Source organism: Chanos chanos, chromosome 7 (genome assembly GCF_902362185.1).
Source record: "Chanos chanos chromosome 7, fChaCha1.1, whole genome shotgun sequence".
NCBI classification, from domain to species: domain Eukaryota; kingdom Metazoa; phylum Chordata; class Actinopteri; order Gonorynchiformes; family Chanidae; genus Chanos; species Chanos chanos.
The window spans coordinates 29,768,384-29,792,204 of NC_044501.1; the positions used below are offsets into that span (position 1 = coordinate 29,768,384).

Genomic DNA, 23,821 nt, shown 5'->3' on the forward strand with positions numbered 1-23,821 from the left:
ATTATTAATAGAATACACACACACACACACACACACACACACACACACCTTAAATTTCTGATAGCTTTTTATCGTGACTGTGTGATGTATCCAAGGGTTTGTATGTGGATCAGTAAATGGTTCTGACTGGGTCCAGATCGGAGAGTTTACACCAGTGGTGTTGGTCTGGCTAAGAATGTCCAAAGTCCCATCAACTTGCCCAATATGATAGTAGAAAGTCAACTGTACGAAGCACAAGAGAGACAAATCACTGACCTGTGAGTGAAACACGTTCACAAATGCATAATTCAAGACACTAAATAAGCCAATACAAGACAGTTTAGAGTTTAGAGTAGTCTAAGAGATGTCTCCCAGAGTAGTTTACTCTCTAAGAGTAGAGTTTCCAAGAATAGTTTACTCTTTAAGAGTAGTTTCCCAAAGTAGTTTACTCTCTAAAAGTAGTTTCCCAGAGTAGTATACACTAATGTAAAACTGTGAGACTCTAGCCAGATCTCAGTGGAATTACAAACTGTGGAATTACAACTGTGTTCAACCAATGACGTGTACATTTACATTTATTCATTTAGCAGACTCTTTTCTCCAAAGTGACTTCCGAGGCAGGCAGAATAAAAACCAAGCAAATAGCCATCAAGGAATCGTCTGCTGAATAAGTTCTACCACTACAGCAATTCAGTATAGGTTCAGTATCAGGCCAGATACACAAACAAAAAAGTTAAAGGAAAATAAGAGAATGGACTACAAGTGGCCCCCCTAATATAAAAAAAGCCCCCACAATATAAACTATGGAGTGCCAAGGTAGAACCAGTTGTAATGAAGGAAATTTTGTGTCATAAAAAAGAAATGACCAATCACAGAGCAGTTTACAGATTTAGAAAAGGGAAAGGAGCCAATGAGAGCATATGTTACAGTACCCTGCAGGATAGTGATGGCAAAAAGACGGGACTTGTGAGGCTGGCACTGACTTTCTCTCCACTGGCAGAGTGCAGAGTGAGAAAGTGACCTGAAAACAAAAGAATAAATATCAAAATATCAAAACTTCAAAAATAGCCAAGCAAATACAGAAATACTCCGTATGAGTTACAAAATTGGTAATAAATTGTAAAAAAAAAAAAAAAGAAAGAAAGAAAAAAAAGTTCTTTTGAAACGAGTAGCTTATCTGACAGTCCAACCTATTCTGTTAATAGTTTGCAACATGTTTCATTGATATCTCTGATAGTAATGACAAAGATAAGACAATATTCAATGTATTCTGGATGTGTTTCTTATGTATTTTATTTAATTTTCTGCCATCTCTTGTGGCAGTCTAGGGTCTTGTGTATATTATACTGTAGTTATGGCTATATTAATAATACACTCAAAACAACAACATATTGATTAATAAGGATTTCAATTATACCTGATGGACTTCCATTATGGTCTAGTCTGGGTCCAATACCAGTGTGGCCTCCCGTTCTGGTCCAGCCCGTCTCTGTGTGAGGACTGGTCTGGAAATGACAGAATCCCCCCTCAAAATCACACCTTTCCGTGCCCTCGCCTTCACAGAGAAAAACACATATTTTTACTGTACATGACATTACATCCTCACTGCACATGAGTACACAGGTGGGATTTACGTTCGTGTGCACACCTGCCGGATTCACAGAGGGAGGAATGAAGGTTTTTATTTATTTATTCATTCAATCTAAACGTTTAATTAAATTCATATGTGTAGTTTGCAGCCTGGCTTCCTACTTTACTCAATAGAACAGAAAATGTTTCGCTAGAATGTTTGGTGGAACAAGAATCTTTAATATACTCAGAGGAAAAGAGGAATACTATGAAAACAAAATGTGGGTGGTAAAAATTGAGAAACTACTTGAGCTTCTACAGTGCAAGAGAATAGAGGTATTTCCCAAACAGACCAGAAAAAAAAAAAAATCCCAGCTAGAAGTTAAAAATCTAACAGTTTTATCAGTGTGTAGTTGTATATGACTCCTGGGTGTTTTTTATTTATTTATTTATTTATTTTTACATTCGAAGAGATCCTAAGGTTGTGTTTAACCAATGGTGCAACTCTATCAAAACCACATCAATCCGGCCCTTATTCTTCCCCAACCAGTTTTTCGTAAAGACTCCTTGGAGAGAGAGACAGAAGCTTCAGTCGAGATCATAAAAACATCAGCTTTCCTGAAATCGCTTGTTGGTCTTATGCGCCACGATGCTGTGCTTTACGACCCACGCGCATCCCATCCAGAGCCATAAAACCTTAGAGTTAACACATTACGGTGTTTAACGGCAATTCGTGTACACGACATATGTCACGGCTGGTGAACGGGGTGGATGATTACTATACAAACATTACCAGTCTTAAGATGTATGAAGTGGTAAACACATAAATAACGATTTGTTGGTGCCATAGACAAGCATTATTGTTTTTGCCATTTCATAAATGTGAGAAGATAACGTGTTTATTGAGGTTTTTTTTTTTTTTTTTTTTTTGCTTTGCAGTTGATGGTTCAGCGGGTTTAGCCTCTGAAAGCATTGTGAATATAGGCTTAGCATATTAAAAAGATGGAATTGACTTGACATGGAATTAATTTGGATTGTGACTTAAAACCGTGACTCAAAGCATGTAAATTGGGACCACGACATTTTAATACTGATTATTATATTAGAGTGGTCTAAGGCAAGTGTCGATCAAGAGTTAATCGAATAATAGAGTCAAACAGGCCTTAACAGGATAGGCAGGCTAGAGCAGAGTAAACAGCAAAATACTGAACAAGAATAGAATACACATCACTGCAACAAACTAAAAAATATAGGAATAGACTACACCAGAATACAATAGACTAGACTGGACTAAACTAGACAACACTAGAATAGAATAGAATAGAATAGAACAGAACAGAGTAGAATAGAATGGTTTCAGGTTACAATGTTATGACTGTAGTGTCTTTACTCACAGTCCTCTTCATCACTGTTGTCCTCACAATCCTCGGTAAAGTCACACACTAAATCCTTGGACACACACTGGCCGCTCACACAGGTAAACTCCCCTTCAGAGCATGCTTGGCTTGCCACACACACCTTAAAACACACAAGAGCACCCACCAGTAGCGAAGCCCACACACACAGCTTCATCGGGCCTTTCAGCTCCTGGTTTGGGATCACGCTCTCACATATGTACGCACACACATACACACACTCATACACACACACACACACACACACAGTCAGGTGCTGCCTAAAAGTGTCCCACACTCCTACGATTGACAGAAATGCGTAATTTTTGTAATCCAGAGGAGAGTGAACTGTGTTCTTCTATTATCTGTCCGACTCCAAGTTCAGAGAAATAGAAAGCTGTTTGTTCAAAACCAACCTTGAGTCATAAATGACTTTTATGGCTGTTACTCAACAAACACTGTGTGTCTTTGTGTACGTGCGTATGTGTGTGTGTGTGTGTGCATGTGTGTGTGTGTGTGTGTGTCAAGGACGCTAAAATCAGCCTCCTTCACATTGGGTGGAGATTAAAAGCACAATAAAATTGATTGAATAGCTCACCTCTTTAAATCGACCTGAGACACGTCTCTCTCTCTCTGCCTCTCTCTCTCTCTCTCTGTCTCTCTCTCTCTCTCTCTGTCTCTCTCTCTGTCTCTGTCTCTCTCTCTCTCTCTCTCTCTCTGTCTCTCTGTCTCTCTGTCTCTTTCTCTCTCTCTCTCTGTCTCTCTGTCTCTCTCTCTCTCTCTGTCTCTCTCTCTCTCTCTCTCTCTCTCTGTCTCTCTCTCTCTGTCTCTCTCGCTCTCTCTGTCTCTCTCTCTCTCTCTCTCTCTCTCTCTCTGTCTCTCTCTCTCTCTCTCTCTCTCTGTCTTGCACACACACACACACACACACACAGACACACACAATTTCTATTTTACCGCAGTCGCTTAATCTGTCATAACATTGAAACTCATATTTGAAACATCTTCACCTGTCCAATGCCATACTGTTTTAGATACAGAATCTAAACAGTTATAATAGACATGACAATCTAACAGTGCTGTTTGATCTAACAGTGCTGTTTGAGAAGTTCACAAAGTTATCTGATCTGGAAAATGAAATGAGCGGAAAGGAAAGAGAAGGTGGAGAAGTGAAGTGAACTATGGGGTGGTCTTCAGTGCCTTCCCCGGTCTGTCGGGACACAGTTGATCTAAATGTTCCCTCAGCCTGAGCTGAACGCCTCATGAATCAGTGAGCAAGGACTAGTGTTCAGATGTGGGATGAATCAGCAGAGGAATATCAGCTACTCTTCATGAAATTAACCTTCGAAAGTGGGAGAGAGAGAGAGGGAGAGAGAGAGAGAGAGAGAAATAGAGAGAGGGAGGGAGAAAGAGAGACTTTAATTTTAACATCTTTATTAAACGGAGCACTCAAAGGATCAATAATAATGGCAGAGTCAATTAGGCAGAACACTTAGAAAAAAAGAGTAACAGAAAAGAAAGAATGGGGGAGAAGAGAGAGAGAGAGAGAGAGGGAGAGAGAGAGAAGCTTCCTGAAGGCGGAGTCAGCTTTGTTATTAACATATCAATGCAAATTATGTTCATTAGAGAGCTCAGCTACACTGTTTGGCTCTGTCTGTAACAGGTCGGGAAAAAATGAATGATTAATCTGGTTTGTTATTGAATTTCCTTGAATTTGTTCCCAAAGAAATCGCTCCAGAAATGAGGTCATGTTGTCCTCTGTCTGTGTGTCTGTCTCTCTCTCTCTCTCTCTTTCTCACTGTGTCTCTCTCTCTAAAAAACAGAGACTTTAACTTTTAACCAAGAATAAGAGAGGGAGAGAGAAAGAAAGACAGGATGAGAGGAAGACAAAAGTTCTCGTTCCAAAGATGATTTAATTAAGCTTTTTTTAATTAAATGACGTCAGAGGCTCTTTAAAGAGTTATTAATTGATAGTATCATGGGAGCCATTATCTGTCAGTGGTAAAGACCAAACGAGAGAGAGAGTTAATTAACATGTTAAGTGAGGTCGTCCTCACTGATGTACTCGCTGAATAGTGTACTCCCGTCTCGTTCTCGACAACGCTAATTGGCATGCCCCCTCCCCCACCCCCCCCCCCCGCCCCACACACACACACACACACACACACACACACACACGACAATGTCTTTATGATATATAGTCTGTATAGCCTATAAGACTATAGCTTGCGTCTTTTAGTGAATATTATCGGTTTTATTTGCACGCCTTTTTCAGGCTTGACAATCACTCAGGCAAATGGCTGCATCGTCCACTCAAAGAGCAGCTTTTTTTTTTCATTTATCATTGCCTCTGTACCGATGTATCCGATTCTGCTTACTAACACAAATTCAACTTTACCTCATTATCTAATTCAACTTTATTACTCACATCATCTAATTCACTTTTATTAATCTCATTATCTAATTCACCTTTATTTATCTCATTATCTAATTCAACTTTATTACTCACATCATCTAATTCACTTTTATTAATCTCATTATCTAATTCACCTTTACCTCATTATCTAATTCAACTTTATTACTCACATCATCTAATTCACCTTTATTAATCTCATTATCTAATTCAACTTTATCTCACTGTCTAATTCACCTTTATTTATCTCATTATCTAATTCACCTTTATTACTCACATCATCTCATTCACTTTTATTAATCTCATTATCTAATTCACCTTTATTTATCTCATTATTTAATTCACCTTTACCTCATTATCTAATTCAGCTTTATTACTCACATCATCTAATTCACTTTTATTAATCTCATTATCTAATTCACCTTTATTTATCTCATTATCTAATTTGACTAATTCATGAAGCCATGGCTTGCTATAACTGGTGTGTTACTGCTGTTGGAGTCAAGAGAGTTAGTTAATGGTAATAATAACATCTTCTGTGTTTATATCTCCCTCCTGAGGAATGAAACAATCTTTTAAGTAAATGAAGGTATTAAGATATCATGGTATATATATATATATATATAGAGAGAGAGAGAGAGAGAGAGAGATCAATAGATAGATAGATAGATAGATAGATACAAATATATATATTAACATCCCTAAATGAGGCCTGGTGACTTTCAGACAACTACAACAGACTTCCCGAAACAATCACTTTCTCTCTGTATCTCTCTCTCTCGTTCTCTCTCTCTTTCTCTTTGCTACCACCTGGCCTAACCTGTGGGACCTTAGAGGGAATCTTCTTTTTCTCTCTCCCCTGATATATATCTCTCCTTTTCCTTCCCTCTCTCACCTTTTCCTTTCCTGTGACTTATGAATTTTTAACTCCTATGATTCACATTGCCTGTCCCAGTGAGACAGTGGTCCAGACGCTGCTCTGGAGTGAGCTTACTGCACTGAAAAAACCCCCCCATTTAATTTCACTTACTCAAGACATGGTAGTTACACAAACCATTTATTATCGAGTACATGGCTCAGCCAGCCAGTGTGTGTGTGTGTGTTTGTGCGCCCGCGTCGCAGATTAAAATCCAGCGATGACTGAGTTTTTATTCTTGCCAGCACTGACACACTAGTAATTGCAGTGACCTTTGACCTCTGTTTCCATTACACGTGACAACACTTTTCCGTGGCGACAATGAGAGCACACAGTTCCCTTTGCTCTCACTTAACCTAGGAGAGTTATGTGAAATACACACACACATATACACACACACACACCAACAGACACACAACATGCACCACAGCAACATAAAAAAAACAAAATATATACAACTACTTCCAAAAAAACCCCCAAGACCTAACCTTTGATTAAACATGGCATGATTCACACTCAGACTAGAGTTCAGACTAGAGTTCCAACGCAAGGGTCATTATTGGCAGAATATTAATGAGTGTCCTGGCTTAACGGAGAAAAACAATGCACCAAACAATGCATTGCCTCGCTGCTCTTCTTCATATCGGCTTTTCTCATTCCACTGCTTCTGGACACCTGCCTAATTAGAATGGATTGAAGAGGAGAGGGAGAGGGTTTAACTCTCTCTCTCTCTCTCTTTCTCTCTTGCTCTTTCCCTGGTTTTGTTGGTTTAAATGCCTGCGGTGAAATTCATCTCTCTGAATCCTAATTGGTGGGGTTTTTTTTAAAAGCTGGTTTTTCAGATGGCAACAGATGGGAATTGGTGCAGAGACGTGGTGTATAGTATTGGGCTAAATTAGTGTTGTGACTAATTATGTTTCACAACACAGCCTTATGGAGGTTTTATCTGTTTGTACATATGGTAGTGGTATGAATGGTCAGGATATGAAAACTGGTCTTCAACTCTGGCCTTATTCTATTGGGCACAGGAGGAACAACTGACTTTTGCCACCCAACTTTGTCCCTCCTGGAATGGAAATAATTGAATGAAAAAATGAAATTTTCATTTGGATTAAAACAAAAGATTACCAATAATTTTTTTTTTTTTCTGTTTTATGGCAGCCTATTGGAAAATCGCACTTTGTCTAACCATTTTGTCCCAGATAGTAGATATTGTTTCTGGATAATGTTTGAATCCGAGTGTAAAAAAAACTCACGTGCGTTTGTGGCTTCCTACATTCCTTTCTTCCTACAGATCTTCCAAATATTCCACCAGCACTACACTTCCACATGTCTCAGGTACCCACCTATAAATGGATCTCTGTTTACCCTTTTGTATAGCACGCTTGGTTTTGGCTTTGATTGATGAAATTGGTCATTAATTAGCATGAGAGACACTCCCTCGCTTTAGTACCAGGCACAAGAGTTGTAATTATGTTGAGCCCGAGTGATTAGTTGGGTTAATTGATCGTTAGGGAAGGAAGACGTTGTGATTGATCGCTCTCTTCCCAAACACCTCTTAATTATGATGTCACTCAGGCAACACGGCAACCAACAGATAAACACACACACATACACACACGCGAGTCAGTTCAGTTCACAGAATTTACTTAAGACTGACAGAAATTAACTCTGGGTTTTTTTGGTGTTGTTTTTTTTTTTTTAGACATTTAGGAAATCATATTTACATTTGAAAAGAATGTAATTTTCATCCGTTTTTTTTTTTTTCTTTTAATTATATGTACCTGTGAATAAGAAAGACCAAGTTGCATGGGATGGAATGAATCTGCCCACAGTTAGATTCAGTCGAAAAATTGTTGTTATTTATTAGAAGTGTGCCCGAGAGTGGGATATAATTCAGTCTTAAATCCAAAAGTGGAATTTTCCAGATATCTAGTAAAAATTTGTAACCCAGTGATATTTCTAGCTATGGTCTTGTGGGAAAAAGAGAGGAGTAAGAAATGCTAAAGATGAAAAATAGATCCTTGACAGACGCTATTAATATTCTGGACCAGGTTCCGACTGGATTCAGGAGGAAGTAGTTGAAAATTTTAGTATGACAGAAAAGAATATTCCAGAATAATGAGTGAAAATCATTGAAGACTTGCTGCTTGGGGAGATACGAGGCATTTACATGCACACAGCACACTCAGTGATACGTGTGTTTGTGTATGTGGGTGTGTGTGTCTGTGTCTAAGTCTAGCACAAACTAATGCAAAGTGTGAGTATGTGTGTGTGTGCATGTCCACGTACAGCATAGACTAATATAGAGCAGAAGTGTGTTTGTGTGTGTGAGCGTCCATGTGTGTGTGTGCGTCCATGTTTATCATAGACTGATACTGTTAGCCTGCCTGAGAGATTATACATAAAAAGAAAAAATGGGGTTTCTAAAATGTGTTTTTGTTAACAAATAAACAATTTGGAATCGAAAGACTTTATGGAAGTAGTTAGGTCTGATTGGTTTGGTCTTGTAAACAAGCTTGAACTATGACGTACACTTTCGTTAATCTCTTAGACAAAATGTTATTGGGTTCTCAGACTTACACAGATCAGTCTGTGGCATTACTTATTGACACAAAACCACACATTCATTTACTCAATTTTCCGACAGTGCAATTTTACTGCTTTCCCTACCGCCCAAACAATCCCACGGCGACCTAAGTGTTAGATTACGTTCCATTCTGAATATGGATTTTTCTCGCCGACACTCACTCCAACGCCACTGATTTCTGATTTAAATTCCCTCCAATCATAAGAAAAATGGAAAGAAAAAGAAAATGCTTACTCGTACAAACTCAAGCTCCATCTCTTGTAGAGAGAGAGAGAGAGTGTGTAATGAGTTTTCCTGTTCATGCGGTGAGGTAATGAATTGCTTCCTATGGCGGTAGTTTCCATTACAATCTAATTTAAGCCAGTCAGTGTAGCGCAGTTTCTCTGTAAGTCACAACAGAGCATGCTCAGCCTGAGGGTATTAAGAGTAATAACAAAAACAGAGAAAGAGAGAGAGAGAGAGAGAGAGAGAGAGAGAAAATCTTTATATTAGTAATAATTTTTTATACCACATGTATTACGAGTTTTCACATAAAACCATCTTGGTCTTAGGTTCTAAATCCCCAATATGGAAAAATGAATTAAAAAAAAGAAAGAAAGAAAGAAATGGAGTCGAGTCGAAGGTTCGACCAGATTGCAATGTTTTATGTTCTCCCTGGCATTTTCTCAAGCCAACGCCATAGCGCTCTGCTCTCCGCCATCTCTACAGAGTAACAACACTCTCATCTACAGCAGCATGGATAAAGGACAGACTTGATAAAAAGCCCTGCGAGTGAGTCAGAGGGAGAGAGAGAGAGAGAGAGAGAGAGAGAGAGAGAGAAAGAGGGTGAAGGAAAGAATAACCACAGCAAGGCCAAGATGTCAAGTCTCTGTTCTCCTAACTGGAGTAGTTCTGCACAAACAGTCCTCCTCTCAAACTTTTATCTGAAAGCAAAAGAGAGAAAGAGAGAGATCCATCCTCTCTTTGGTAGAAGTCAAGAGAGACTTATCAGTCTGTACTACTGATGAGGAAACAAAAAGAGAGTGACAGAAACAGAGAGAAAGAGAAGGGGGGAGAGAAGAGAGAGAGAGACAGGGCAGTTGATTGATGGACTGACTGAAGGAGACCTGACCAAATGAGTGATGGGAGATAAAGAGCAGGAAAACGGCTCCAGCTTTTCAAGTCGTCACTTAGTCCCCACAGGAACTGTCCAGTGTCTCACGGTCTCCAGCCACATGACAAAGGACGCGAATCGGTTTCTTGTCTGGACAAGTCAGGGCGAGAAACACGTTCTCTTCTCCCACACAAACTGTCATGTGGTTGTGCTCAGGGCTCTTGGCTAGACTTGTTAAACAAGACTGCCTTTTTTCACTCCGTGCCTTTGAACTCTGGTACTCTTGTGTGCCGATATAATGCTCATTTAATGGAACCAAAGCTAAAGATGGAAATATTCCCATAGATGAGTTCAAAACATTATGAGAACATTTGGGATCAGCAAGAATTTAAATTTTCTAAATAGTCAAGATACATTTATGCATTTCTGTACAAACATAAAGTTTATCACTCTCAGAGCCTGAAGCTTTGTAGTTACATGTCAATGAGATCTTCAAGAAAAAAAAAAAAAAGCTAGCGCCATGCAGAGTGTGAAGTTCTTCTATAGCAAGTATGAAATCTGAGCCCACATGGCCCTAATTCAATTGATATACACATACTATTGGGGTCAAGTAGACAGTGTGTGTGCTTTTGTGTGTATTATAACGTCATAGCGGGACACGAGGAATGCAGGCTGTGTCTCTGATGTAGAGGTCATGCCAACATCTGACGGCTTAAAATAGCCACTGCATCAGTTTGGTGACCCCAGTCAAACATAACAAACAAGGAAACATCTGAGAGCTTTTCAAACGACCAATCTTATCTTGCCTTCGTACGACCCTTTTGCCTCTCAAAACATGGACAGATGAAATTATTTTCCTTTATTAACATCATATAGTTTTGTGTTAACACACACACACACACACACACAAACAGTGAAGCTTAAAAAAATAAATAAATAAAAAAATCAAAGCTTTTTAAAAATCAGATTCAGCTTATGTGCTCCAATGCGACCTCTGCCCGTTCCATTTGCCTGTAATTCGATGAAACAGAACGTGTCAGAGTCTTCAACCTCTCCATCATTCTTCCTCTGTCTGTCTGCCACCATTTTAATCTAATTACAGAGGACACAGTTTTCTTCCGCTCTTCTTCTCTTCCTGAGGCACTCAGAGGTCAATCTTACAAATGACGTTTTTTTTTTCCCCCTTTCGCTCTGTCTGATCTTTTTTTCCGTGTTCTTCTTTGTCTGTGGTGTGGCGGTCTGATAGAGGCGCTTGTTTTTCCCGGTGTCAGGAGAAAAGGTCACAGAAACGCCCTCAAGGACCGAGCTGAAAGCAGATAGGAACAAACACTTCACTGGCAGTTGTGTTCGTGCTGAACTAATGCCAATCTGTAAAAAGAAAAAAGAGAGAGAGAGAGAGAGAGAGAGAGAAAGAAATAAATCAAGTGAAGGAACTACTATCATTTAAGAATGTCTGAATTAAGGTGAGCGGCTGGAAGGAAGTGAATGAAAAGGTTAAAAGAGCGTAAAAGGTCCAGAGTGGAAACAAGTATCTCGGGAGATCCTTTAACGAGTGTTTTATGAGGGGGTTTGACTTCAAAGCTCAGTACGTACAGTCTAGTCTCTCTCCAAGAGTAATTAGTCTTCAGATCTCTTACCTCAGACAGACCCAAGGTTACACGCCATTGGTCAGTCTTGTCAGCGCTGTAAAAGAAATATCAATGGGTAGAAGGACGAAAGGAGCGAGAGAGGCGCGTTATGATGGACATGTGATTCCACATGAAGGCACACATTCACCGTCTTCTTGTCCTGAACCATAACCAGGCCTTTTCCCATGCCATTAATGAGCGGCTCTCATTACTGCACTCAACACCATAAATCTGAGAGAGAGAGAGAGAGAGAGAGAGAGAGAGTCTAGCAATCAAATTATTATCCTCACTCCATTGGGCCCCCACTATGTTTTATGTAGTTGTTGCACTTTGACATGGCCAGCAGTAGTGGGGTTTGGGAAAGTCTATGGCGATGTTTCAATCGTCTGTTGACATTTTTAAATTGAAATACACAGTTTAATATGATTTCTGCTTTTCTGGAAGGGGTGGCATGACTGATGGTAGCTGTTTATGCTGTCTCCTGATTATCCTCTTATGTTCTAGTTATGGGGATTGATAAATGAGATTTTGCACTTTATCAACTGTGTGACCACAGACTGCAATAATGATGAATACATGACCAGAATTGAGTCACTGATAAATATCAGCTGGTAAAAGAATGTTTTAGTCCAGTTCAGTGACATGTCAATTTGACTTTGTAGCTCTTATGAGAGATGCATTCATATGCTGATTTGAGCACTCAGACAGAAATGATTTAAAAAAAAAAAAAAAACTGTATCAATATTTGTCAAAATATGAAAAGCTACACAAAAAAAGGAAAAGAAAAGATTTTTTTCTCCAGAAATCGATCAGTCCAACACACAGTTGATTTCACAGTTGACATGCATCATTATGCTCTTCCCCTTGACATTTTAGCATTTGTTTAGCATTTTGCACAAACCTCAATTAACTGATTATTCATTTATTCATTCACTCACTCTTTCATTCATTCATTCACTATTAATTTATAATCTACTGATTAGTAAAGCACAAAAGGTCAGATTTGTGGGAGAAAGGAACACAGTAACTATCAGCTAACCAAAACACTCTGTCTACCAGAAATATGATTTCCACTCTTTTTGCCATTACACGGTCACATAGTATTTAAATTAGCTGCAGGAAATCAGAGAACCCGTAAGACTACAATGTCAGTAACCCCTCACATTCGCAGCACACAGTATACCATGGTTCCATTAGACTTAATGTCACCTGTAAAATTAAACTGACGTAATTGCTGTTCGTGGCTTTGTCTCATTAGCAGGGCTGAATAGGCCTTTTAGCATTAGCCTGTTGACAGCACATAAAAAGGCAAGCTGATGGACATTTCAATAGTTTAATTCATCAATTTAATTTAATTTAATCAAATTTAATTGAGTGTATCCTGTTGACTACATGCTAATAAGCTGCTATTCACGTCACAAATTACTAGCCTGAGATATTTAAATTTGAGACTTGAGAGTGGCTACTAATCCTAACTATGCTAAGTGCTAGGAGATGCTTTTATGTTCTTAGAAACTGTGTCTCTTAAATTTAGCTGAGAGGGGGGTGTTGGAGTGGGGGAGTGGTGGTGGGGTAGAAACAGAGAGAAAGGAGGAAGAAAATAAAAACGAGTCAGCCACAGAGCTGCATTTTGAGATGAGCAGGCTGTTCTCTGGGGTAGATGATATCTTCTCTCTTTCTCTCTCTCTCTCTCTCTCTCCCTCTCTCTCTCTCTCTGTAGCGTCCCTCTTCAGTGATAACCTTGCTTGGCCGTTTTGATGTTGTGTGAGTAAATTTGCCACATAGCATGGGATCCTGTGTCACTCAGTCCCATGGCATTTTTATTCTTAACTGACTGTTCCCTTAGCATGCCTGATTTCTCCGATAACCACAAACTGACCCAACAGGGGAGATGGGAGGATTTGGCACCAGTACTCAAACAGCAAGTAGCTTAAGTGAGAACCTCTGAAACTTAACTCTGAAAAGAGGCTAAAACAAGAAGTAAAACACGGATAAGAGAAGGAGGACAAGAACTCCATGTGGTCAGCTCCAGTGAGAAGGAGTACCTAGACCAGAAGGAGGGGAAGACAGATGCTCCCCTTCAAAGCCCATGTGAGGAGAGATCCATTCAGCTTTGATTGTCTCATCAGATACTGCTCCTCTGGGGCTTATTAAGTTTTGAGGAGGACACAACACTTTTTCTTTCTTTCTTTTTTTTAAACTTCTGCTCTTTTGGTTTCTCTGTCTCACTTTCTTTTCCCCTTTCTTTGTCTCAGTGAAACACAAGGCCCAATTTCTTTTCTTTTTTCAATCTGAGCCACTCCTTTCTTTTGCCGAGATTAATAGATGTGTGATACACTGTGGGTTTCTAATCTGGCTGCACAAAAGAAACCATTGTTAGGTTGGAGGGATTTGAATCGTGCTGGGCCTGCTCTTGTCTCTCCCTCTCTGCTTTTGCAAGACACAGTGTAAAAACATTCAACATCTTAAAGCTTCTCTGCATGTTTTTGCAGGGATTTCCGAAGTTCAGATAAGGATTAGGAGAGGCGGGAAAATGGCCTGTCAGCACGAGCATGGCTCAGATGAGCACCAACACAAGAGTAATTTCACAAACAAGTTGGAAGTTGGAAAAAAAACAAGTCCATGGCTGATCTGATACGTGAGGAAAAAGACACCGAGAGCCAGAAACAGAAAAGAAGTTTTTGGAGACATTACAGGACCTCTCCTGAAGATCTAAAGCCAGATGTTCTAGAATGTACCGCCATGTGATTCCCTCATTTCCTGTCTTTTCACTTGGTTTTGTTTCTTCTTTTTTCTTTCTTTTTTTCAGATAAAGTGGCGAGACTGTGGTTAGCAAGCTCAGCAAGTTGGTATCACACTTCCCAACCCAGTCTGTATCTGACCTCTGATAGAAACTCATGGAACATTCTCTGTTCTCTGACTTGTGGGTAGACTCAGGAGAAGTTGCTGAGTTTCAAGGTTTTCTCTGCCCTTCACTCTCTTTGTTCATGCATCCATTTCAAATAAGTTTCACAGGGTTCAATTTCTGTTCGGTGAAGAAAAGAAAAATACATAAAAATCTTACATCTACACATTTCCCATCATATCACTCCTAAAAAAAACACACAGACCCTGAACAACAACTCACCAAATGTTTAAACAAGCTCTGAGCAGCTGTCATGTGACGTTTATAATTCAATAAGTTCTGGAAAGTAGTGGAATTGGGCAGGACTGGTAGTTCAGGGCATGACTTGATTGTAAAAAATGCAGGCCACATTCCTTTCCCCAAGTGGATAGATGAAGCAGTAAGGAAAACTTTGTAATTTTGGTCCTCAGAAGTATTGCAGTCAAATGAGAGGTGAAATTAGGGACGGAGACCGGGGATATTTTTGTACTGCAGTGCAAACCCTTTACCCTGAGGTGAACAAAAGATCCTAAAATAGCTTCAATAACCTCAGCAGTTACCTTTTTTACAGAGAAACTTTGAAAACGACCGTTGGTTCACCTCAAGTCATAGAGGAACAAAAGGAATACCCAGTTTAAAGCTTTTTTTTTTTTTTTTTAACTTTAAACTACCTTTGTTTGGCCTGCTGAATAGTACAATTTCAGTGTAGCCATGTGTAACATTGTGCACTGAGTTATTAAAGCATGTGTTGCTTAGCTTGTGTGTTACAGACGAAAACAAACAAAAGAAAATAGCTCTCTGCTGTGGCTCCCTGGGTTCAGATTTGAAAGACGCAGTTTTACAGGATTTAGAGAATCACCTTAAACGGGTGTCATTTCAGTCTAAAATCTGTGTGTGTGTGTGTGTTTGTAAGAGAGAGAAAGAGAGAGAGAGAGTAAGCAAGACTGACCTTTATTTAAGGATAATAGAAATTGAATAACTGTTCAGTATGGACTTATTCTATAGCTGACACTTTCTACCAAATGAAATTGTTCGAGGGAAATTAATGAATGATGCGGAGCACCTTGAGGTAGTGAACGGAAAAAAAAAAGGAAGAACATTAATATTAGTGAAGCAGTGCTTTGCCCAGTTGAAGCACAAAATGTAATAAAATCACACAGTAATTTAATCATGTCCTGCACTGGCCCTCACAGGGAGGTATTTACTGAGATTAGTGTTTCACTAAAATGTGTTTGAATAAGAAAAATCCAAAAGAAAATATGGTTTTCAACTCAAACACTTTATATAGCAGTGCAAATGAGCATTGAAATACTTCAGAGGAGGAGAACAAGAAAAAAATGGGGGCCGGCAATAGAAGCACAAGACTACTTATCATTCTAATGAAGCATTTGAAAATGAGGTTTGAATTCAGTTGAGTTGAGCAAAAAATCAATTAAACTGAGTGAGGAGTACGACGGAGAGACTTTGATTTGAAGACATAACCTTTCAGGTCATGAAGGTCAATCTTAAAAATAAAGGACATTCAGGTAAATGAAAGTATAAAAATAGATTGAAAGTGAATGTGTGCATTTTCCTGACATGGTTCAGATGCCTCCGCTCATCTGTTTTGATCCCAGAGAGAAAAGGCAAGTAAAATAAAATACTGCTCTCAGCGAACACCTTCGTTCTGTGGTAAAGCGTTTCTGTCTCGATCGGAGTGGTTATTCTCCCCAGCTGTAGGGAATTAGTGGTCACTGAATCATTTGATAAGCATGAAAACTATGCAAACCATGTGCCGACGGCGTCCTCGGGAGATTCTGGAAATGTGACTGAGACAACATATCTCACCACCATGAACAAAACACTGACTGATAGATTTTTCTGTGGAAGAATGTTGTGGCCATCCCTCCAGCAAAGTTCCAGACACTTAGAATCCACTGCCAAGGTGCAATGAAACTGTCCTGGCTGCTTTTGGAGGCCCAAGACCCTGTTAAGACCCTGCATGATGGTGTTCCCCTTATGTTGCAAGTTACCTGTGAATCTCCAATAGTTTTAGGGCAACTCAGTCCTAGCTTCTTGTGGGTTTTTTTTTTTTTTTTCGTGCGTGATTGATCAGGTCTGGCCCAGAATCAGCTGGAGTATTGAGTACCTATTTAGATTGTCAGTTTTTAATTGCGTGCAGCATTTGTCTGTCTGCACTTATGGATCTCTTTTGTAGTTTTCATCAGCAGACCCTAAATCTTTTCTGTCTTTCATGGGGGGGGGGCACTTTCTTTATTTCTTCAGAGACAAATTGCTCACCCGAGTGAAGAACTGAATGGTGGTTTAATTGAGCTTCTTCAAATCCATGGATGACTTGGCACTTTCAATTCATCCCTGTAGACGCATTTCCTTTCCGTAGCAGTTTAATTACAAGGACAAGTTCTTCTTTGCCTTAGTTGGAGAGAGAGAGAGAGAGAAATGATCATTTAATACACTGGGCCAAGTCTTTGTAGCTTTAATAAGTATGAAACAAAATCCCCTTAAGATCTCCACAATGTTTATCTCGCACTGGAAAAATTAAAGGGATGTGTTTTTGATTAGTCTGAATGTTTTCATCCCCCTGTCTTTTGTTTTCATTCCCCTTCCATTTAATCCCCTTACCCCAAGCCACCCACTCACCCTCCTTCACTCCTCTCCTTATCATCTGTTGTCCAAAGTAGGTAGTTAAGACAGAGCTGTACTTGGGATTCTCAGATCACAGAGACTCTTGGTCTGTGCAAGCCACAGCGTTGTCATGGAGACCACCCATTAAAATCTACAAACCATGAAGGGTATAGTAGATCCGAACAGGATGGGAGCAACCTTTGACTGAGGTGAGATAAGATTAGAGGTGAAGAAGCAATTGCCATTGTCAGTGGGTGGTCAAAGAGGGAGAAAAGAGGAGTTTAAAAAAGCTCTTTAAGGAAACACGGAGAAACACGTTTCCATTAATATGGGAGAAGATGTGAATGCCGAACCTTATCTGGCTATGGATAAAAAGGTCAAATGAATTTAATTAGACACATTTCCATGACGAGAACATTTGAGATAATACTGCACCAAATGTTAATTAGTGCCACTGAGCGGCAGGAAAGTCAGTGAATAACGAGTAGTTATTTCACAGTGTAAGGTATTTTGGAATGTTTTATCGTTCCAGTTACATACATACTAGTGAACTTTTAAGGTGAAAAGTATTTCCAGTTCTTAAGGATGAGGGATATTTAAGCACATTTAAGGTGTTCCCACTCCATACACTCATATATTTTTAGTCAAACCACACTTTGTCGTGGGAATAGCCTTATCTAAGGTTTTACAAATGGATTTGGCGTTGATTAATTGCTTCAAAGTGTTGACATTAGCTCTTGGGCTTACTAACACGAGTTACCACAAAAAGTAACGGCGTGACATTAAATCTGTTCCCCATCAAACTATCAATAATTCCAAGCGAGCGTAATCACGAACGGTTTCGATGACTTTATGGTCTGAATATCTAGAGGCCGGTCAGGAGTGTGCGGCAACTGTAGCATGTTTAGTATAATACAGTCTGCACTGCAGAGCAAATGATTAAAAACGAGCCAACGTGAGGTAATAAAAGCTGCTACTGCCATTTTTTTTTTATTACAGCTCATGTCAAACGTCTGTCGTTAATTAAAAACAGAACGAGTCTTTCAGACGAAGAGCAATGACAGGGCCGTGTTTCAAGTTTATGTCACACCTAATCATATGATACACAGTGAGAACTAGAGTAGTCTACTTCGTTCGACAAAGCAATTCTGAAACTCCCTCGACTTTATTCCGAAGTATGAAAATGAGACACATTTCTTTTGGACTCTCTGCACTGTCTAGCAGTGAGTAAACGAACAGTCACTGCTAAGAAATGGCATTTCAAGAGAGAAGACAATTCTAGTTATTTATTATTTGTGAAATGTTTGTACAGGTGATTCTGGTATGGAGAGGCAGGCAGGCAGGCACACAAACACAGCGAGAGAGAGAGAGAGAGAGAGAGAGAGAGAGATTGTAGTCATGCTGTGAAACGTAGAGCTAACGTATTTTATCAGAGAGGTCAAATTCTGAATAAAATCTCAGTCTGCAGGACTGCTTTAAATTCATGACTTATTAAAAATTAATAGCGTTCATTACGACAGAGACTTTAAACCGAGGGTTTCATCTCATATCAAGGTTATCGTTATTTAGCATGTGTGTGAGGGAAACAGAAGGGGTGTGTGTGTGTGTGTGTGTGCGTGCGTGCGTGTCAGGCCAGTATGACCATTAATCAAACAGTCAGTTTGACAGGGGGTTTCTCATTGGTTCTAAATAAAACCTGAGTGATTACATCAGCAGGCCAAGTATGCATTAAAGCAGTACCATAAATCTCTATCAGAAATAATTGATGGCCACCTCCTAACACACGCACAAACATACACACACACATACACACAACAAACCTAACATGACAATACCAGTGCATATCCCTGCAAGACCAGCGCATATCCCCGCAAACTTACGGCTGCAAAAATGGTCTGAACAATGACCAATGACAAAACAATTGATCTTGGCCAACACAATCAAACCATCATCCATATTACGACAAAAACCTGACCTCAGCTTGGCTTGAGGTGAAGGGAAACTCAGATCAGAGCTAATCGAATTAGTGGATCTTGACCAAACTCTTCTGTGCTTCAATGCATGTCGTCGCAATGCAACACACTCAAGGCTTTCAGTCAGTGAGACAATCATGTATTAAATCAAGAGGAAAAACCAGTCTTCTGTATCAGTGTCTTCGAGTAGACAGTTATGATCTATGCATTCCACATTGATCCATGGGTAGACCTGTCTTGAAAATATATATATTTTACTATATTATGGGTCTGTTGAGTTTTATAGTCTCCAATTGTCCTGAAACCTTTGGAATGCATGCCATTAACAAGATCTCTGTCTGGCTTTCAGAAGTGTTCACTTGACTTTGGCAACAACTTTTACATTTAGTAGTGAGTCTGCTGACTAAAATATGTATTAGCTCTTTTCTATAAACTAGTCATTTCAACATCGTTAATTTTAGTCTGGTGCACAAAAGCTATGGATGTTTTCCTCTCATGTTAGTGCCGTCTCTGTTGCAGTCTGGTTTTAGTCCTCTTGTACATGTTTTATGAAATCAGTGGGGGCAGAAGAGAACTTGAGTATGAAACCCAAGGGGGTGACCAACCATAAGTTCTATTTTTTTACAGATCGGGCTTGCTGATTTTGCCCGTTTTTACTGACATACTGGATATCTTACTGACACAACACATTATAGATAATTCAGCAACGGTTTGCGCTCCGTCTGTTCTCAAGATCTGAGGGTTTTTTTGTTTTTTTTTAATATTGCTGTTGTCACATTGCTTCTTATGGCATTTAAATCAAATGTTCATTCTGAGTCACTTTAAGGTCTGTTTTCCTTTTCCTTTTACTCAGTGACTCCTCTGTGTTGTTCTCCTCAGGGCCTCCTGATGTCACAGCCCCTCTTTCTGGAGGCTCCCTGCTCTGTCAGTGAGCTGGAGGTCCGATTTGCGGCCGCAGCGTGGGAGGTTTGGGGTTTTGGGGAGTTACAGAATTCTGGCCCCGCTCATGGGAGGTTCTCTGGGGCCTTGGTCTGTGACACACAGGGAAAACACAAGTGCTTTTCCTAGCATCCCCTGAAACACTGAAGGTCAAACTGACCTCATCTGCATCCCACTCCAGCATTTCCTCCAGAGGACAACGGCCAGAGGATGGAGACCTGCAACCAAGAGTTCTGACTGCATGGTGATGGAATCTGCTGCCATAGCCAAGAATGCGTTTATATAGCAATGCATTGTTCCCATTCAAACCAATATAACTGAATGTTTTAACAGACCCTTGATACCATCTGTTGATGTAATGGGTCACATCCTTTGACCAAATTAATTCTCGATTAAAGAGGGTATGTTTGGAAACGGCTGGATGTGGCCCTCTCCAAACACCGTTTTGCAAAGTGCTGGTCCCCATGAAGATTTCCACATGAATGAACAGAAAACAGATTGCTAATATGCAGAGGGCAAACATTTGAAGTGATCCCCACCTTACACTTCACCGTGAAGTGTGTAAGGACTGTGCTCATTCTGCCCCTGCAGACTGGTCATGGTACTGCAGCCTCATGCACACTTTTAGCACACACACTTTGACATCTAATGCCCTATGTAAAGATGATTAATAAATACATGAACATTTCTTATACCTTTCGTTGGGTTTAAAAGCCCTAAAAATACCACAAAATATTTGATGGCAAAATTTACCAAGGATAGCTGCAGGAAGATACAGCAGCGTATATCCAGTGGCTGCCCAGTTCACCTCACTTTGTCGGGACCGGAGGAAAGAGATAAGCACGTGTTTTCTCACAAACATTGCAGGGATAACTTTCAGTCAGAAAAGACTGCACTGAAAAACAAATATAGTTGCAACTTTAAATGATCACTTTTAATGACGATGGGCTTTTTTGATGACACGGTTGACAGGTGCTTCATGGTCTGTCGGGACATTTCATGGAGAGTTAAGCTTTCATTTCTAACATCACAAATCATAAGAATATTTCAGTGTCAAACTGTAAGAATACGTAACATAAAGATTTTGGCAGCGGTGGGATTCGAACCCACGCCTCCAGAGAGACTGGAGCCTAAATCCAGCGCCTTAGACCACTCGGCCACGCTACCTCACTAAGGTGGTGCTAAGGACTGTTCAGAGAGAGAGATTTCAATCAAAAGCTCATTATGAGTCGGGTCATTTTTCCATCCTCCTCCTTTCCCTAGTGACTCCTCTGTGCTGTCCTCCTCAGACCTGTCCATTCAACTGGAGGAGCTCCTGCTGTCATAGCTCCTCTTTCTGGAGGCTCTCTGCTCTGTCAGAGAACTGGAGCTCTGACCTGCAGCTGCAGTGTGGGAGGTATGTGGTCTCTCCTCCTCCTCCTCACTGATGTTAGCCGCAGACCCCGAGTTGTGTCCATTTGACCCCAGTTTGCCCTCTGTCTGCGGCTGGGGAATTGGAGAGCTCTGGCTCTGCTCCTGAGGTCTTGGTCTGTAGAATAAAAGGGAAAAAAACAAGTGCCTCTCCCAGCAATACCTGGAACACTGAAGGTCAGACCGACCTTATCTGCATCCCACTCCAGCATTTCCTCAATGGTCAGAGGATGGAGACCTGTGTTCAAGAGTCCTGGCTGGATGGTGGTGGATTCTGCTGCCACTGTGTTGACCCATCCTTACACTCTGTGCTCCCTCCAACTCTCGGATTGCCTCCTGGAGTGTTGTGATAGTGGCCATGTCATCTGTCTGCACTGGACTAGCTCTGTGACATGATCTGTGACATGAGCTGCCATCACTGTCCCTCTTCTGTCTCATTTCTATGGCTGGAACAATGAAATATATCAGGTGACATTTTGTCAGTAACTTTTTCAATATGTGTGCAATAATCATATCTCGTGTGTTTCTACTGTGTGTCTAGCATTTAATAATATTTTACTGTTCTTAATATCGCCTTTGATGGACTGGCGACCTGTCCAGGGTTTTTCCCTGTCTTTCACCCAGTGAGCACTGGCATAGGCTCCAGCACCCCCGTGACACTATTTAGGATAAGCAGCTTAGAAAATGAATGAATGAATGAATGAATGAATGGTCTTTTTTTTTGTTTTGTTTTCAAAAAAACAAACCAAAAAAACAAACCAAAAACAAAACAAAGAAAAAGAATGAACGGTCTTGATATTGGTTAAAGAGTCACAGACTTCAGCTGTCTTTGAAAACAAATGTTTTTATACAACACTTAACAATGTGGTCTTTACATGATCTGAAATTCCACCTGGTCTCTCCAGGCAGGGCATGTCCAGTCTTCTCGTAAATATTCACGATTGTAAGTTTGAACAACACATACTGTATCTCTTCCAGCACTGAGGACTGCACCACAGATCTAGCCAAATTCTTGCTGTAACAATTTTACTCTACCAAAATAACATTGGATAAGGTTATCCTGAATGCAAGCTCTTGCCTTTTTTAAACTCACACATTAAGGTCATTTGATGGGCAGCATGCTCTGCCAGGACTTGTCAGTGAGTCAAACTTTCTTCTCTGAAGATCACAGTTCATAACGATCGAGAGACATCAATGTCAAGCTGGTGTACAAGACACTTGTTGGCAGCAGTGGGAATTTGAACCCACGTCCCCAAAGAGACTGGAGCCTTAATGCAGCACCTTAGACTCAGCCATGCTACCTTGTGCATTGCACATTAGGGGCCGTTCAGAGAGGTTGAATGGTCCTGGTATGTATTTTATCTAGTGAATTTTTATAATTACTTTTATATTTACATTTATACACCTCATCTGCATCCTGGAAATATGGTTATTAAGGAATGCTTGGTGGAATGATTTTTGTTGACTGATTTTGGATTAAATTAAGAAATTCCCTGGATTCCCTATGTGACAATGTTGAATTTTCTTCAAGATCACAACAGTTGTGTTGACTGATGTTGGTAAGCTGGTATACAAGAGAACTGATGGCAGCGGTGGGATTCGAACCCACGCCCCCGAAGAGACTGGAGCCTTAATCCAGCGCCTTAGACCGCTCGGCCACGCTACCTTGCACACATAGCCAGTCAGAGATGGTCGTGAATATTTACATTTATTTTTATGTTTATATTTATGTATTCACCTTATCTGTGTCCTTGACATATGGTAAGTAAGGAATGCCTGGTGTAACAATTTTTGTTGACTGATGTTGGATTAAATTACTTTCCAGAATGCAACCTCTTGCATTTCAAAATTAATTTAAAATTAACCTTGTCTGCTTGGCCACGCTACCTCAAAAGAAAATATGTGGATGACCTCAAATAGTTCCAACTTATTGCCACAAAACTCTAACATTGCGGTCACCAAATATAGGCTTCAAAAGATTGGAGACAATGTTGGACTCAATGTTTTGACGATCGGTTGCACTCGTTACACAATGTGTCAATGAAGAGACACTCAGTGTGGACAAGAGGGGTGCTGAACACTACAAACTGAAAAGCACCGGTTAATGAAGTACCTGAATGGGGTTCACTTACATGGTTCTGAAAAGATGGGAAGGAGCTCAGATAGTACAAGGCACTTAAAACCCCAATCTCTCCCAGTAACATGGTACTCTGCTCTGTCCTATCCCTCTCCTCCTCACCCCAGCATGACTGTCCTGAACAGAAACAAGTATATTCAAGAACTCATCCATAGATACAATTGCTTTGGCAACAGAGCTAGTTGATGAACTAGCTATGTTATCAAAAAAAATTTAAAACCCCTAGCAGAGCTATCTAATATGTTTAAAGTTGTCTTTATAGAGTTTTAGTGAT

General features: G+C 40.1%; 1 protein-coding gene and 2 non-coding genes across 3 annotated transcripts in view; all 3 read right to left on the minus strand.

Moving 5' to 3' along the window:
• Nucleotides 1–20,264, minus strand: part of malrd1 (MAM and LDL receptor class A domain containing 1) — a 66,233-nt gene extending 45,969 nt beyond the window's left edge. Inside the window, exons 1-5 of the mRNA XM_030779155.1 lie at nucleotides 20,161–20,264; nucleotides 2,943–3,052; nucleotides 1,397–1,534; nucleotides 912–1,000; nucleotides 151–222 (exon numbers count right to left, since the gene is read on the minus strand). Of these exons, the coding sequence (XP_030635015.1) occupies nucleotides 151–222; nucleotides 912–1,000; nucleotides 1,397–1,534; nucleotides 2,943–3,052; nucleotides 20,161–20,264 (513 nt within the window). The remainder of the gene's footprint in view (nucleotides 1–150; nucleotides 223–911; nucleotides 1,001–1,396; nucleotides 1,535–2,942; nucleotides 3,053–20,160) is intronic.
• Nucleotides 20,265–21,085: 821 nt separating this feature from the next.
• Nucleotides 21,086–21,167, minus strand: trnal-uag (transfer RNA leucine (anticodon UAG)). The gene has a single exon. It is a non-coding gene; the product is annotated as a tRNA-Leu (tRNA).
• Nucleotides 21,168–22,994: 1,827 nt separating this feature from the next.
• Nucleotides 22,995–23,076, minus strand: trnal-aag (transfer RNA leucine (anticodon AAG)). The gene has a single exon. It is a non-coding gene; the product is annotated as a tRNA-Leu (tRNA).
• Between the last annotated feature and the right edge of the window lie 745 nt (nucleotides 23,077–23,821).